We start from the raw sequence: 12,511 nt of genomic DNA, 5'->3' as shown, positions 1-12,511 counted from the left end.
TGAAAGGCGCACGATTTTCTGATCGGGACAGTGGCAGCAGGGAAGGTCCCGGAACGAAATGTTGGCTTGTAGATGATAATCCGTGCCATGGTTTTTCCACGCTGACACTACATGCGGGATCTTTGGAAGATCACTGGAGACAGATTTTCCTGGCGTTGTAGGCTCTCCCTCTGTTGCTGAAGTGTCTATAATCCTTTCGTTTTATTTTTGGACAGGAGACGGATGACATTGAGAGTCCTAAACGTAGTATCCGAGACAGTGGCTACATAGACTGCTGGGATTCTGAGCGCAGTGACTCCCTCTCCCCCCCTCGCCACGGCAGAGATGATTCCTTCGACAGCCTAGATTCCTTTGGCTCCCGTTCACGGCAGACACCTTCACCAGATGTAGTCCTCAGGGGAAGCAGCGATGGTAGGTCGCAGCCTTCATACGCTGCCCATCTTTAAATTTTTTTTTAAATGTTTTTATTTATTTTTGAGACAGAGAGAGACACAGCATTAATGGGGGAGGGTCAGAGAGAGAGGGAGACACAGAATCGGAAGCAGGCTCCAGGCTCTGAGCCATCAGCCCAGAGCCTGACGCAGGGCTTGAACCCGCGGACTGCGAGATTGTGACCTGAGCAGAAGTCGGACACTTAACCAACTGAGCCACCCAGGCGCCCCACGCTGCCCATCTTTAAACTAAACATTAACAAGAGCCGCCTTGTCCCCGGTGGAGGGGAGGCAGGCTCCGTATCCACCTTGCTGGAACCTGGTAACTCTAAACGGGGAGAAGAAAACGTGTTTTCGTGTTGGTTTTCGTGGTCCTTAGAATTTGGGTTGGCTTTGCCAGCAGTCTGAACGTTGCCTCAGTGAGCATATCTTCTAGCGGAAAATACGTTACATCATTCCTCCCCTTGGTCTCCGTGAATCAAGACGCTGTGCAGGACATTAGCTCATAAAGTGTGCCGAAGGTTTATGTGCTCTGGGTATGAGGCAGGGAAATGTTTGCGCACCACACTGTATACGTGAAAATGAATCAACTTCCAGCAAACTGGAAATGCACTATACACACATAGGAAAGTTCTGAAGCTCAGGAAACTTTAATTGGCGGGGTTTTGGCAATCTGTTCCATGCCTGTGATACCTGACCGTTGACTGGAACCACGCGGGTGGCCCTTAATGTACACAACCCAGACTGCCTGCTTGCTCTGAGTCTGGGTTTGATTTAAATCCCATGGATTTTATATCACCTACAAGGAATGATCATTTCTCGTTGGAGAAATGTGTGGTCATGCAACCTGATGTGAATTTAATGCCTATTTTCCAGAAGCTGTTTACGTTCTTTATCTTGCACCTTTGTACTTTTAGGAAGGGAAGATGGCTTACTTCTGCATGTATAAACTTGCAGAAAGACGCTAAGGCTGGTGGGGAATTTTTTATTTGTTTCTGAGTTTTTTAATGTGTTGCTTGATTGTTGCTAATGTTTCTAGAGACTTAAGGCTTCTCTCTGAGATAAAAATTCTCTTTTATGGCTAAATGACCCCTTTCAGCTATAACATTCTATCTAAAGCACTTGAGTGTTTAATGTGCCTAGGTCCTGAGTTAACTGCTCGACAGCTAGTATCTCATTTAGTCCTTAGTGCAGATTATGAGAAACATAGTTTCTCACTTAGCCCTCCCACAAGCCTGAGAGACATTTCTTATTTGTATTTTACAGATGAACCTTAGAGAGGTTAAGTAATTGCCCTTGCGTTGTTAAGTGACAAATGTCAGTGTTATTAAGTGGTGTAACAATGTTTGCCTTAAGAAGCGTGAGTCCAAAACTTACACTCTTAAACTGAATTTGCGCACACTTCTGTTTACCTAATAAATTTTTTAAATTCTAGAATGACTGAACTAATGTTTTTGTGTAGTACTTAAGCTTTCCAACAAATAGATGGACCAAGGGGCCACATAGTCTTTGACTCCAAAAGAATCCCATGGTGCATTGTGAGCTGCTTGGGAAACATTTCTAAAATTGTATACAACATCTTAAGTACCACACCCACAGTATTAGAAGTTACAGTACCAAGTGCAGGACTGAATTGAGGTTTCGGCCCCACCAAAAGGTGGGGATTTACTTTCACAAAACCTATCGAAACCAAACTATCTCATATTATTTTGATTGTTTTTTAAAAAAATTATTATTTTATTCATCTTGGTGTTCTGGAAGTGGCAACACAGATCCTTTATTCTGTCACCAGCTTCGAGGGGTTCAGAGTTTATAACGAGCCACATCTTGAAGAGATTTGAGATGCTAATTACTAATATTGCACTAATATGTGCTTGGGCACAATTTAGCTTGCAACAATTAAGATTGATAAGCTAAGGTCTTTTTTTTTTAATTTTTTTTAACATTTATTTATTTTTGACAGAAAGAGATAGAGCGTGGACAGGAGAGGGGTAGAGAGAGAGGGAGACACGAAATTGGAAACAGGCTCCAGGCTCTAAGCTGTCAGCACAGAGCCCGACGTGGGCCTGAACCCACAAGCAGTGAGATCATGACCTGAGCCGAAGTCGGTGTTCAACTGATTGAGCCACCCAGATGCCCCTAAGCTAGGGTCTTTTTATAAATATTTTTTCCATGTAAAGAAAAATATGAAATTGATCTTCACAAAACACCATCCATGAAAGAGCACTAATATACAGATTTCACCAAATAGCCCGACGCCTTCAGGCTTATGTTCTTGTAAACTGATCAAGACCTAGTGAGGTTTTTAAAAAACAAATTAAAAAAAAATTTTTTTTATCTGCCTTAGAAAATGTAGTATAATTTTATTCAAATAGGTGTTGTCTTTATTAGATTTTATGGTATTTTTTTTATGTTTATTTATTTTTGAGAGAGAGAGACAGAGTGTGACAGGGGAGGGGCAGAGAGAGAGGGAGACACAGAATCTGAAGCAGGCTCCAGGCTCTGAGCTGTCCGCACAGAGATGGACACGGGGATGGAACAACCAAACTGTGAGATCATGACCTGAGCCAAAGTTGGGCACTTAGCCGACTGAGCCACTCAGGCACCCCGATTTTATGGTATTTTTTAAACGACACTTACCAAGAAGATTGCTAGTCCTAATAAACACCTTTGGACTTAGAAAAACATTTTTAAGTCTTGGAATTTTATTTCCTAAGCACTCACAATCAGGGAAAGTCTTAGCATAAAATTCTCTGGCTCTATATTGGGGCAATATTTTATTGTTATTGAGGCCCACTGCCCCATTCGGTGGGGACAGTCAGGAGCCACTAACAGATGCCATGATTCCATGGGTTGCTCATAAGAGCTACCTGGTTGGGAAGCCGTGGTCTCCAGGGTCCGTTCAGCCAATCTGTCTTGCTAAATAGGTGCCAGTTCCTCCCTTACCTCCACTAGCATTCCTCCTGAAGCCATAGAATGGACTTCGCTGAAGAGGAAATACAACAATTCACATGCTTTTAAAATTAAGGGCACAGTTTATAAATATGATGTATTTTGTTAAATGAATACTCTTTTATAGAAAAGATGAGTTGAGGGTGCCTGGGTGGCTCAGCCAGTTAAGTGTCCCACTCTTGATCTCAGCTCAGGTCATGATCTCACAGTTTTGTGAGTTTGAGCCCCACATCAGGCTCTGTGCTGACAGTTGCAGAGCCTGCTTGGGATTCTCTGTCTCTCCCTCTCTCTCTGCCCCTCCCCCCACCTCTCTCCCTCTAAAAATAAATTTTAATAAAGAGAAATAAAGAAAAGATGAGTCGAGGGAGAGAAACAAGGAATGAGAGAAATTAGACGAAGACGAGAAAGGCACAGGTTGGGGGTGTACATGGCAACGATAAGGGAAAAAAGAAAGACCCCCTAGTTCCTGGAAGGGAGAGAAATGTAGCCCCATGGAAAGGAAGGACCAGACTTTGATAAAGTCATGTCATTGTCATCATGTGCTGTGTTGCCATTTCCTAACTTTGGGAATAAATAGAGGAGCCACCCTAGTATATTTCTACGTTTTCAGGATGAATTCAAAATCTTTTGAAGTCCTGGCCTTACATTAACTGAGCGTATACCTTACTAGGTGCTTTGTGCCATCTCATTTAATCCTCACAGCCACTGTGAGAGCTGTGTTATCATCTCCATGTTCCCAGTGAGGACCCTGAGGGACAGAGAGTTTACGTTTTGCAGAGAAATTAGACCCTTGTCCAGAAAACTACACTTCTTTCAACTGGGTCCCTCGCTCTGCCTCAGGGCATTTGCACATTAACTTTCCTTGAACTGTCCGTTGAAGACATTTATTGAAGGGTAATTGTGGGAAGGAAAAGGGTGATCTGTATATGTGTTAAGCAACCGATTTGAGGCTTTCACTAAGATTGTTACAGATAATACGTTTTTATAGATACTGGACACAAATAAGGTTTGTAGATTATAGGATTTTAGAAGTGAGAAAACTGAGACAGCTCCAATTTATTGGAGCCTTCATCGTTGATCTAAGAATCATTTTCTTTCATTTATTTATTCAACGAAGTACAGCGCTACCTCTAGTCAGGATGCTTTAAGCAAAGGACATTTCTCCAAGAGACGTGGCTCACAGAGGGAGGGACTTTGGGCTGGAATCTAGAGAATGGAAATTGGGAGTCCTGAGCTATTACTTACCAGCCACAAGGAAGGGGCTCTATCTGCCTTTCTGAGCCTCTGTTTCCACCTCTATAAAATGGGGATAATGTCAAAGCAGGAAACAAGTCCAAGAGTTTGGCAAGGCAAGGTAGTGTTAGTGTTTGTTCATAAAGCATTTCACAGGGGCCTCTAAATGTTACTGAGACAGACAGATATACTTGATGGAAGACTTGGGTGGGAAGGTGCTGTTATGAATCAAAAACCAGCAAGTACTGAAATGGTCAAAACTCCCTTCAGAAGGGAGGCTGAAAAACCAAGTTACATGAATAATTCATAAACTGCATATTTCATCTGCAACAATGAACAACTTGTTTATGGTCAATGCTTTTAACTTTTAAAGTCTTTTAAAAGCCATGAAATCATTTAATCTCCAGGGCAAATCATTTCATTCCTATTTTTACAGAGAAGGACAGGCAAGTGTTAGAACCAGCCTAGGAGCCCGCAGCTCATTAGTGACAGATCCAGAACTCTTAGGGCAGAAAGAGTGGCCAACACTCATCAAGCACTGACTCTGTACCAAATACTCTACCAACAGTTTACAAGTACCTGATCCGCACCCCACCCCCACCCCCAAAGCCCTCTGAAGTAGGTGGCATTATTATCCTCACTTTGCAGATTGGGGAAACGGAGGGTTCAAGAGGTGATGTCATAACTGCAGAGTCTCAGAGCTAGGGAGTGGCAGAGCTGAAAACAAAGTGGCTCTGGCCAATGACCCTGCATCCTGCCACATCTCTTGACTTAGTTGAAGGCTCTTTTCACAAATGTAAAAAAAGTAAATGTTATTTGCTCTCAGCGGAGCTGAATAACCTATTCACGATGCTGCCCTTGATTAAGAGTTCCCAACGAACTTTTTCACATGGCAGCTACCTGTAAGGGTAGTGTTTGTTTCAACGACAGCGTCACTCTGTCAGGTCTTACCCATCTAGTGAGACTGAGACTCAGGAACACAAGGATACGATAAAATTATTGGGCTCTTGCCCCCAGAAAACCGATTCGGCAACGTTGAATTCTTTTGTGTTGTCGGAAAAAGTCTTTAACCCAAACCAGTTTGTTTATTCATCAGGTCTTCTGAGGATGCCCACTTGGGTGCAAAGACGCTGTGATAAGTGCTGTGAATGATGTAAAGCCCTTGTTCTCAAAATAGCAGGTCAGAAGTGTAACATGCCCAAAGAAAAGACTAGATTGGGCCATGGGCTTCACAGGAAGAAAAGACTGCCTCCAGCTATGGGTACCAGAAAGGGCTCTGCTCTAGAGGAATATGCATTTATTATAACTCAGACCACTTCCTGGAAGGCAGACCTTGGTGTCATCTCAATCTGCCACTTTTCTGAATTCCTATTGTTCGTATATGTCTTTGCTCTTTGATTATCGCTAATACCCTCCAGGTGTTTCATAGATTGGCTAAAGGTACCTCAAAGACAAAATGTCGTTTTATGACATTTCCTTTGTAAACAGAGTCCTTTATAATTCTTATTTGTGTGACTGTCTCCCGTGGTGCAAGACGTGCAACAACAGGTGCTCCGTAAAAACTCCGTTGGTTAATTTATGGCTTTTCTTTTGAGAAAAGACATTTTGCAGAATCCTAGCAGGCTCTAGTTCCACTGCAAATGTGTTGTGAATCATGATTCTCAGATACCATTAGGTTTATCTCTATTTTTCCAATTTGATCCCCCCCCCCCCGATTTGAGTTCAGAGCTTTTCCCAGAATAGGCTGATTTAGACAGATACTTTAGATTTGTTAAGTGAATAACTGAGGGACGGAGTCCCCAGAACCCAGCGATCTAACGGCATCCCTAATACTCCACGCTTGCCGCTGGGAACTTTTCTGCGAGCCCAGCACGCCTTCTCAGCGCCTGTCTTCTCTTCCGCAGGGAGAGGAAGTGACTCTGAATCCGACTTGCCGCATCGGAAGCTGCCGGATGTGAAGAAGGATGACATGTCCGCGAGGCGGACTTCCCACGGTGAGCCGAAATCAGCAGTGCCTTTTAACCAGTACCTCCCGAACAAAAGCAATCAGACGGCCTACGTCCCCGCTCCTCTGCGAAAGAAGAAGGCAGAGCGAGAGGAATACCGGAAGAGCTGGAGTACCGCCACCTCGCCCCTGGGTGGGGACAGGCCCTTCAGGTAAGGCCCGAGCCACGCCGCTCCCGTCCTGGCTTGAGCCCTAGCACTGAGGGAACCACAGCTCCCACGCACAAACGAGCTCAAATGACCCTTTCAGAGCTCTGATGTAAGACTACAAAGGGAGGCGGGCAGGACAGACCTTTCTTTGGAGAGAGATTGCCATGATCGAGTGTAAGCTTCGTGAAGGCACCTGGGCCAGTGCCTGGCACACAGTAGGTATTCGACAAATCCTTGTCCAAAGAGCAGATTTTGAAACCAGTTCTGTTGACAGACGTTGAGTGTGAGTCTGTCATCCATGCCCTTCTGTGGAGACTGCCCGACTCCCACTCTTGTTAAATTAGGTGCAGAAAGCCTGGTCTTCGTGCAAAAAAAGGCTTTTTCTTAAATCTAGGTACATGGTTGTCTGGATACAAGCTCAAGTAGGTAAGGAATGCGTGGAACGTGTTTCAGAATCACATGTAGAAACTCAACAAACGGGCGGTACATTGAACCACTCATCTCTTCTGAGAAGTAGCGGTGATTTCCCCTACACTCTGCTTATGTTTTTCTCTTTGTTCAGCAAGTATTTATTGAGCATCTAATATATGCCAGGTGCTGCCTTTCAGGCACTGGGGACTCAGTAATCAATAAAATAGAGTCTCTGCCTTCAAGAACCTTATAGTCCAATACAAGAAACCTAGAGTCTAGTCTACTCCTTTGAGGAAAACCATCCCGATCATTGCACGCTTATTTCTTATAATCCACCTGCATTATCCACAATTTCCACTGAGTAAACATTTTATTAAAAGTTTTAATTATTGGATAAAACGTGAATTTCCTCTTTCCAGCAGAAAGGGTGTTTTTTGTTTTTTTTTTTGCCTTTCAATACCAGTATTGAAATAACTCTTAATAATGTTGAGGTTATGATGCATTGGACTTATTAACAAATTAATGGCTGCAGTTCACTTTCTTCACATCACCAGGACCATGTTGCATGCCGTGACTTTTTTTTCTTTTTAATGAAAAGTAATGTCAGAATGACCAGGAGAAGACATATGGTCTGCTCCCCAGCCCAGGCTGTTAGTTTGGTAAACCATATTGTCCAACTCACTAGCTATCCTGAGACAATAGAGGAAGAGGGAAGTGAAGTGGGGTCTCCCTGTGAAGAGGACCCAGTCGGCCAAATGGATCCTAGTGGGAAGCCTTCTGATGGTGGTTTAGAGTTACCCACTGGCGGTGGCAAGGAGCAGCCTCCCCACGAGGGGTCTGTGATGACACCAGCTCCCAAGTCGGAAGACAAAGATGCTGTTGAAATGCAAAAGCGCAGGAGGCTAGAGCAAGCTGGAATCAAGGTCATGCCGGCAGCACAGCGCTTTGCCAGGTTAGCTGTGCAGGCCGAAGCCTGGCCTGGCTGGCTCTGTGCATGCTTGGGGTTTGGAATCTGTCTGGCTTGGAGTTTCCGTCTTGTTTCCCACTTCCCGCTTTTCCCTTTGCAGCTCTCTTCCCTACGGGAGCAAATAGAAGTAGCTGCTAGTCTTCACCTCAGGGCATGCCTCTGCCAAGAACTTGGTTGTTTTCAATAGAGGAGAGGAATGAGCTTCTCGCTGCTTGATGAGACCTTGTCCTAGTCTTGTGGTCAGTCACTTGTGGGGGCAGGATTTACCCAGCAATAACATCTTCTTTTTCAGTTGTTTGCAGCTTGTTAATTTTCACGCTACTCCTAAATGGCTCTTATCTTACTTTACACATCACTGGAAAATGGTTCCTTTGAAATGGGGAGCCATCTCTTTAGAAAGAGTAGTTGGCTTACAAAAATCTACTTCACTTGCTTTGTCCCAAGGGAGTAGTAAGATTGTGCTTATTTGACTCCCTTTCTGAAGCCTGTTGATTTCAAAAACAAAGAATAGAGTAATTCCTTCTCTTAATCGTAACAAAGGCACCAGTATACAGCCCTGATGACTTCATATTACATGTGTGATGGAAACCTTCAGCAGCCGAAGTCACAGAAAACGATAGTTCTACAGTTTTACGTAGTGTTTTGAGAAGCTGGTTAATTTTTCTCATATAGTAACCACAAAGATCCTAACAAATTGTAATGAGACCAAAATCTAGTTGACAAATTAAAATCCATAACAATGTGACAATTGAAATTCCTTTGCCACTTGCTGTTCCATTTAATCAGAAGAGGTAGGTGACATACCCATTTTCAAGAAGAGTAAACTGAGGATCAGTGATAGTAAGTGACTTGCTGGTCTGAGAGCCAGTTACCGTTGACCTGGTGGCCAGACTCAGGTGTTCTGACTACAGTGCCACATCTGCCTCTCATACATTTAACAGAACATTTGCCATGTCTCTGTACAATTCTAATTGTAGTTAGTGCCACATGGTCTCGTTCTCAAACTGAAAGTTCCAGCATTGACTTACACAAATTTAATCCTAAGAGTAGCTTTGTATCGATAAAAAACCAAGGATATACGTCTTCCCTGTCTGTGGTATCCCACAGATAAGTATATCTGTCCTAAACATATATGGGCTTCTCGAAAACTCTACCATAAAATTGTGCTTGCATTGCAAGGAGCTCTCTGGGTTTCTGAAATCAGGAAAAGTAATGTCATAGAATCTTAAAAAACAAAATCAAATCCAGATATCCTATACATTTTGGAACAAAGACCTTGTCAGATACATATTTTTTTAACATTCGAGCATCTACTCATATCAGAAAACAAACTAGATGCTGAGAATACAAAAATGAAGAGTATCCCCTTACCATGTATCGTTTTCTGACTTCCTGCTTCTGTCTTCAAATCTAGGGCCCAGTGGGAGTAGGAGTATAGGTAAGAGTATGAATTTACAAAAAAAAAAAACATCTTGATATCCTTGACATACATTCCTTCATTTTTATCACACCTGTGATGTCTTTAAGCTAAAATTTACCAAAGATGCCATGATCTTTATTTTTTTCTATTTTATTATCATTGTCAAAAATTACTACTCTGCCTGGTTAAAACAAATCTCACTTTTAAAAATGGATTTTTCTATAATTACCAATCTAGTTGAATGTTATGTATATTGGCTACTCGGGTTTCTTCTTCCATAAATTGTCTCATATCCTTTGCCATTTTTTTTTTCATTTAAAAGAATTTCATGTTATTGTGGTAAGAAGACTTAGCATGAGATCTCCCCTCTGAACAAATCTAACTGTACAATATAGTTTTGTTAACTATAGGCACAATGTTATACACTAGTATCTTTAGAATTTATTCATTCTGCCTAATTGAAACTTTATGCCCATTGATTGGCAACTCCCCATTTCCCCCTCCCCCAGTCCCTGGCAACCACCATTTGACTCTTTGATACTATGTATTTGATTCTTAGATATTTCATGTAAGTGGAATCATGCAGTTTTTTTCCTTCTGTGACTAGCTTATTTCACTTAGCCTAATGTCCTCAAGGTTCATCCATATTCTCATATATTGCAGAATTCTCTCCTTTTTAAAGGCCGAATGATATTCCATTATATGTAAATAGCACATGTTTTTATCCATTCATCCATTAGTGGACATTTACATTGTTTCCACATCTTGACTATTGTGACTAGTGGGGCAATGAACATGGGAGTGCTGCTATCTCTTCAGGATCCTGATTTCAATTCTTTTGGATAAATAGCCAAAAGTGGGGCCACTGGATCTTGTAGTGGTTCTGTTATTTATTTATTTATTTATTTATTTATTTATTTATTTATTTATTTAGAGAAAGAACATGCATGCAAGTGGGAGAGGGGCAGAGAGAGAGAGGGAGAGAGAGAATCCCAACTGGCCTCTGCACTGTCAGCATGGAGCCCGACGCAGGGCTTAAACTCACAAATCATAAGATAATTACCTGAGCCAAAATCAAGAGTCAGACACTTACCCAACTAAGCCACCCAGGCGCCCCAAGGTAGTTATATTTTTAATTTTTCAAGGAACCTCGATATCATTTTTAGAGTATCCAAAAGAGCCACAAGAGATGAGTGGGGAGCTACACTGAGCTAACTCAGGACACCCAGGAATCATGGTGATGTAGAGAAAAGAAGAGATTGGGCCACTTCCGTAACTGTGAGGTTTATTTTGTAATGAAATACTGACATCTTTTATGACGCTCCCCATTCTGTGCACAAACCTAGAATCATGGTTAGTTTACAAATGTAAGTCTGATGGATGAATATTACATTTATGTGCTAATTTTTGCTGCCAACCACGTTTCCTGTTATCTGGCTTAATTTTTTACATATTTTGTCCAAGTTAGCTCTGTTAAGCAAAAATTCACAGGTCCATTAATATCGCCACACCTCGGATCCTCTGACTTAACACCTAAAAGTAGGTTCGGGAAAATTATGCATATTCCCAGAGAATGTCCCCAACAACAGTGTGACACAGCTACTCCAGACATCCAGAATTCATTTGTCGGCAGACTGTCCAGCTGCTAGCTCTCTCATAAACGTTTTACACATACCATGGCACTAGCCTGGCCTGTCTGTGTCTCTGTCACTTACTTATTGCAGCCTTCGCCAGAGTTGAGAGCCATTATAAGTTTATCCACATTTGGAATCCTGCTTTTAATGTGGCAGAAAGTAGCTTAACTGGAATGAAGCACGTATCATGAAGATGAAAAGGCTTCTTGGCATCTGGAAAATAAGAATATAAAATATGTAAATATGCCGATGTCTCTTAAAACATTTAACCTCCGTCTCCTGTCTTTGCCAGCAGATGGATTCTGGCCACCACATCTTTGAACCCAGCAAGAGGCCCAGTATATGTCCTGTGGCCCCTTTTGTAGCCTGGAAAGTCTGCATTTGTAGAGATGGGTAATAATATAAAGTCATAGGTGAGGGACGGAGGCACACAGACAAAGAACAAGGCTTTAATTTTGTAGGCTGTTTTCTTGTTGTTGTTTTTTTTCCCCAAGTCTTGTCAAACGCCTCCTTGTATTATTTCTAATACAGTATATAAGAAGGAGCAAAAGTGCATGTTATTCCATTTTCACATGAGTTTAGAAGCCTAGAAATCCCAAGCTTCCTGTCAAAACATATATTAGGAGGTATCTTAGCATCGAGGGATAGAGTAGGACTTCTTAACAAATGTGTGGAGTTTAATATTTCTTAGAGTCACCATTGAAGTAAAAAGTATATAGACTATTTTTTCTACTGTTTTAGTTTATGATTAAGTGAGCTTAATTACCCCCAAATCTGAGACTCTGCCAAAAATAGCCAAGATTTCTGTTTTTAAGAGGATAAAATAGGAACCAAGATTCACTTCCCCTGAATTAAAATGCCATGGAGATTTGAGTTCTCTTACTTGGTGTTTCCCATTGGAGAAGTAAACTTCTTTTATTTTTTTGAACTGAATTATAGGTTTCACGTGATCCTGCTTCTTTTCTAATTGTTTTCATATGTTTCAGCACTCAGTCTTTTCTGCTGGTCTGTGGATCTTCTCGACCACATAGTAATTAATTACAGAGGGGGGGAAAAGCCTCCAAGGAACAATAGACATTTTCAAAAACTTTAGAGGAAGGGTGGGTGCAGCTGAGTGCCAGACACGTAGTCCTCTACACCCTGCCCCCCGGACACCTGTGTCACTGATTGTTGCTGAACCGATCCTTGGGGATCGGGGACCAGATACACACAGAGCTCTCGTGAGCCTCCGTGACTCTGGATGTGGCAGCACTGTTTGGGCACCGGCTGAGCGGGGAGGTTTCTGGTGTTGCCCCTGGCATTCTCAGGA

The 12,511-nt window shown here is 42.3% G+C and overlaps 1 protein-coding gene across 13 annotated transcripts in view; it reads left to right on the top strand.

The window, feature by feature from the left end:
* The window catches only part of LIMCH1 (LIM and calponin homology domains 1), a 327,254-nt gene that overhangs the window by 235,495 nt on the left and 79,248 nt on the right, over nucleotides 1–12,511 (top strand). For 12 of the 13 annotated variants that reach the window (XM_019413364.2, XM_019413331.2, XM_019413339.2 and 9 more), the window contains 2 exons: nucleotides 216–411; nucleotides 6,521–6,773. In XM_019413364.2, the coding sequence (XP_019268909.1) occupies nucleotides 216–411; nucleotides 6,521–6,773 (449 nt within the window). Of the gene's footprint in view, nucleotides 1–215; nucleotides 412–6,520; nucleotides 6,774–7,866; nucleotides 8,134–12,511 lie in introns of all 13 variants that reach the window. The other variant, XM_019413301.2, reaches the window with a different exon arrangement.

The sequence above is a fragment of the Panthera pardus genome, unplaced genomic scaffold, assembly GCF_024362965.1.
Source record: "Panthera pardus isolate Hobbes unplaced genomic scaffold, ASM2436296v1 HiC_scaffold_13, whole genome shotgun sequence".
NCBI lineage: Eukaryota > Metazoa > Chordata > Mammalia > Carnivora > Felidae > Panthera > Panthera pardus.
The sequence above is the reverse complement of the archived record's forward strand: the minus strand, read 5'-3'. Positions and strand labels throughout refer to the sequence as shown.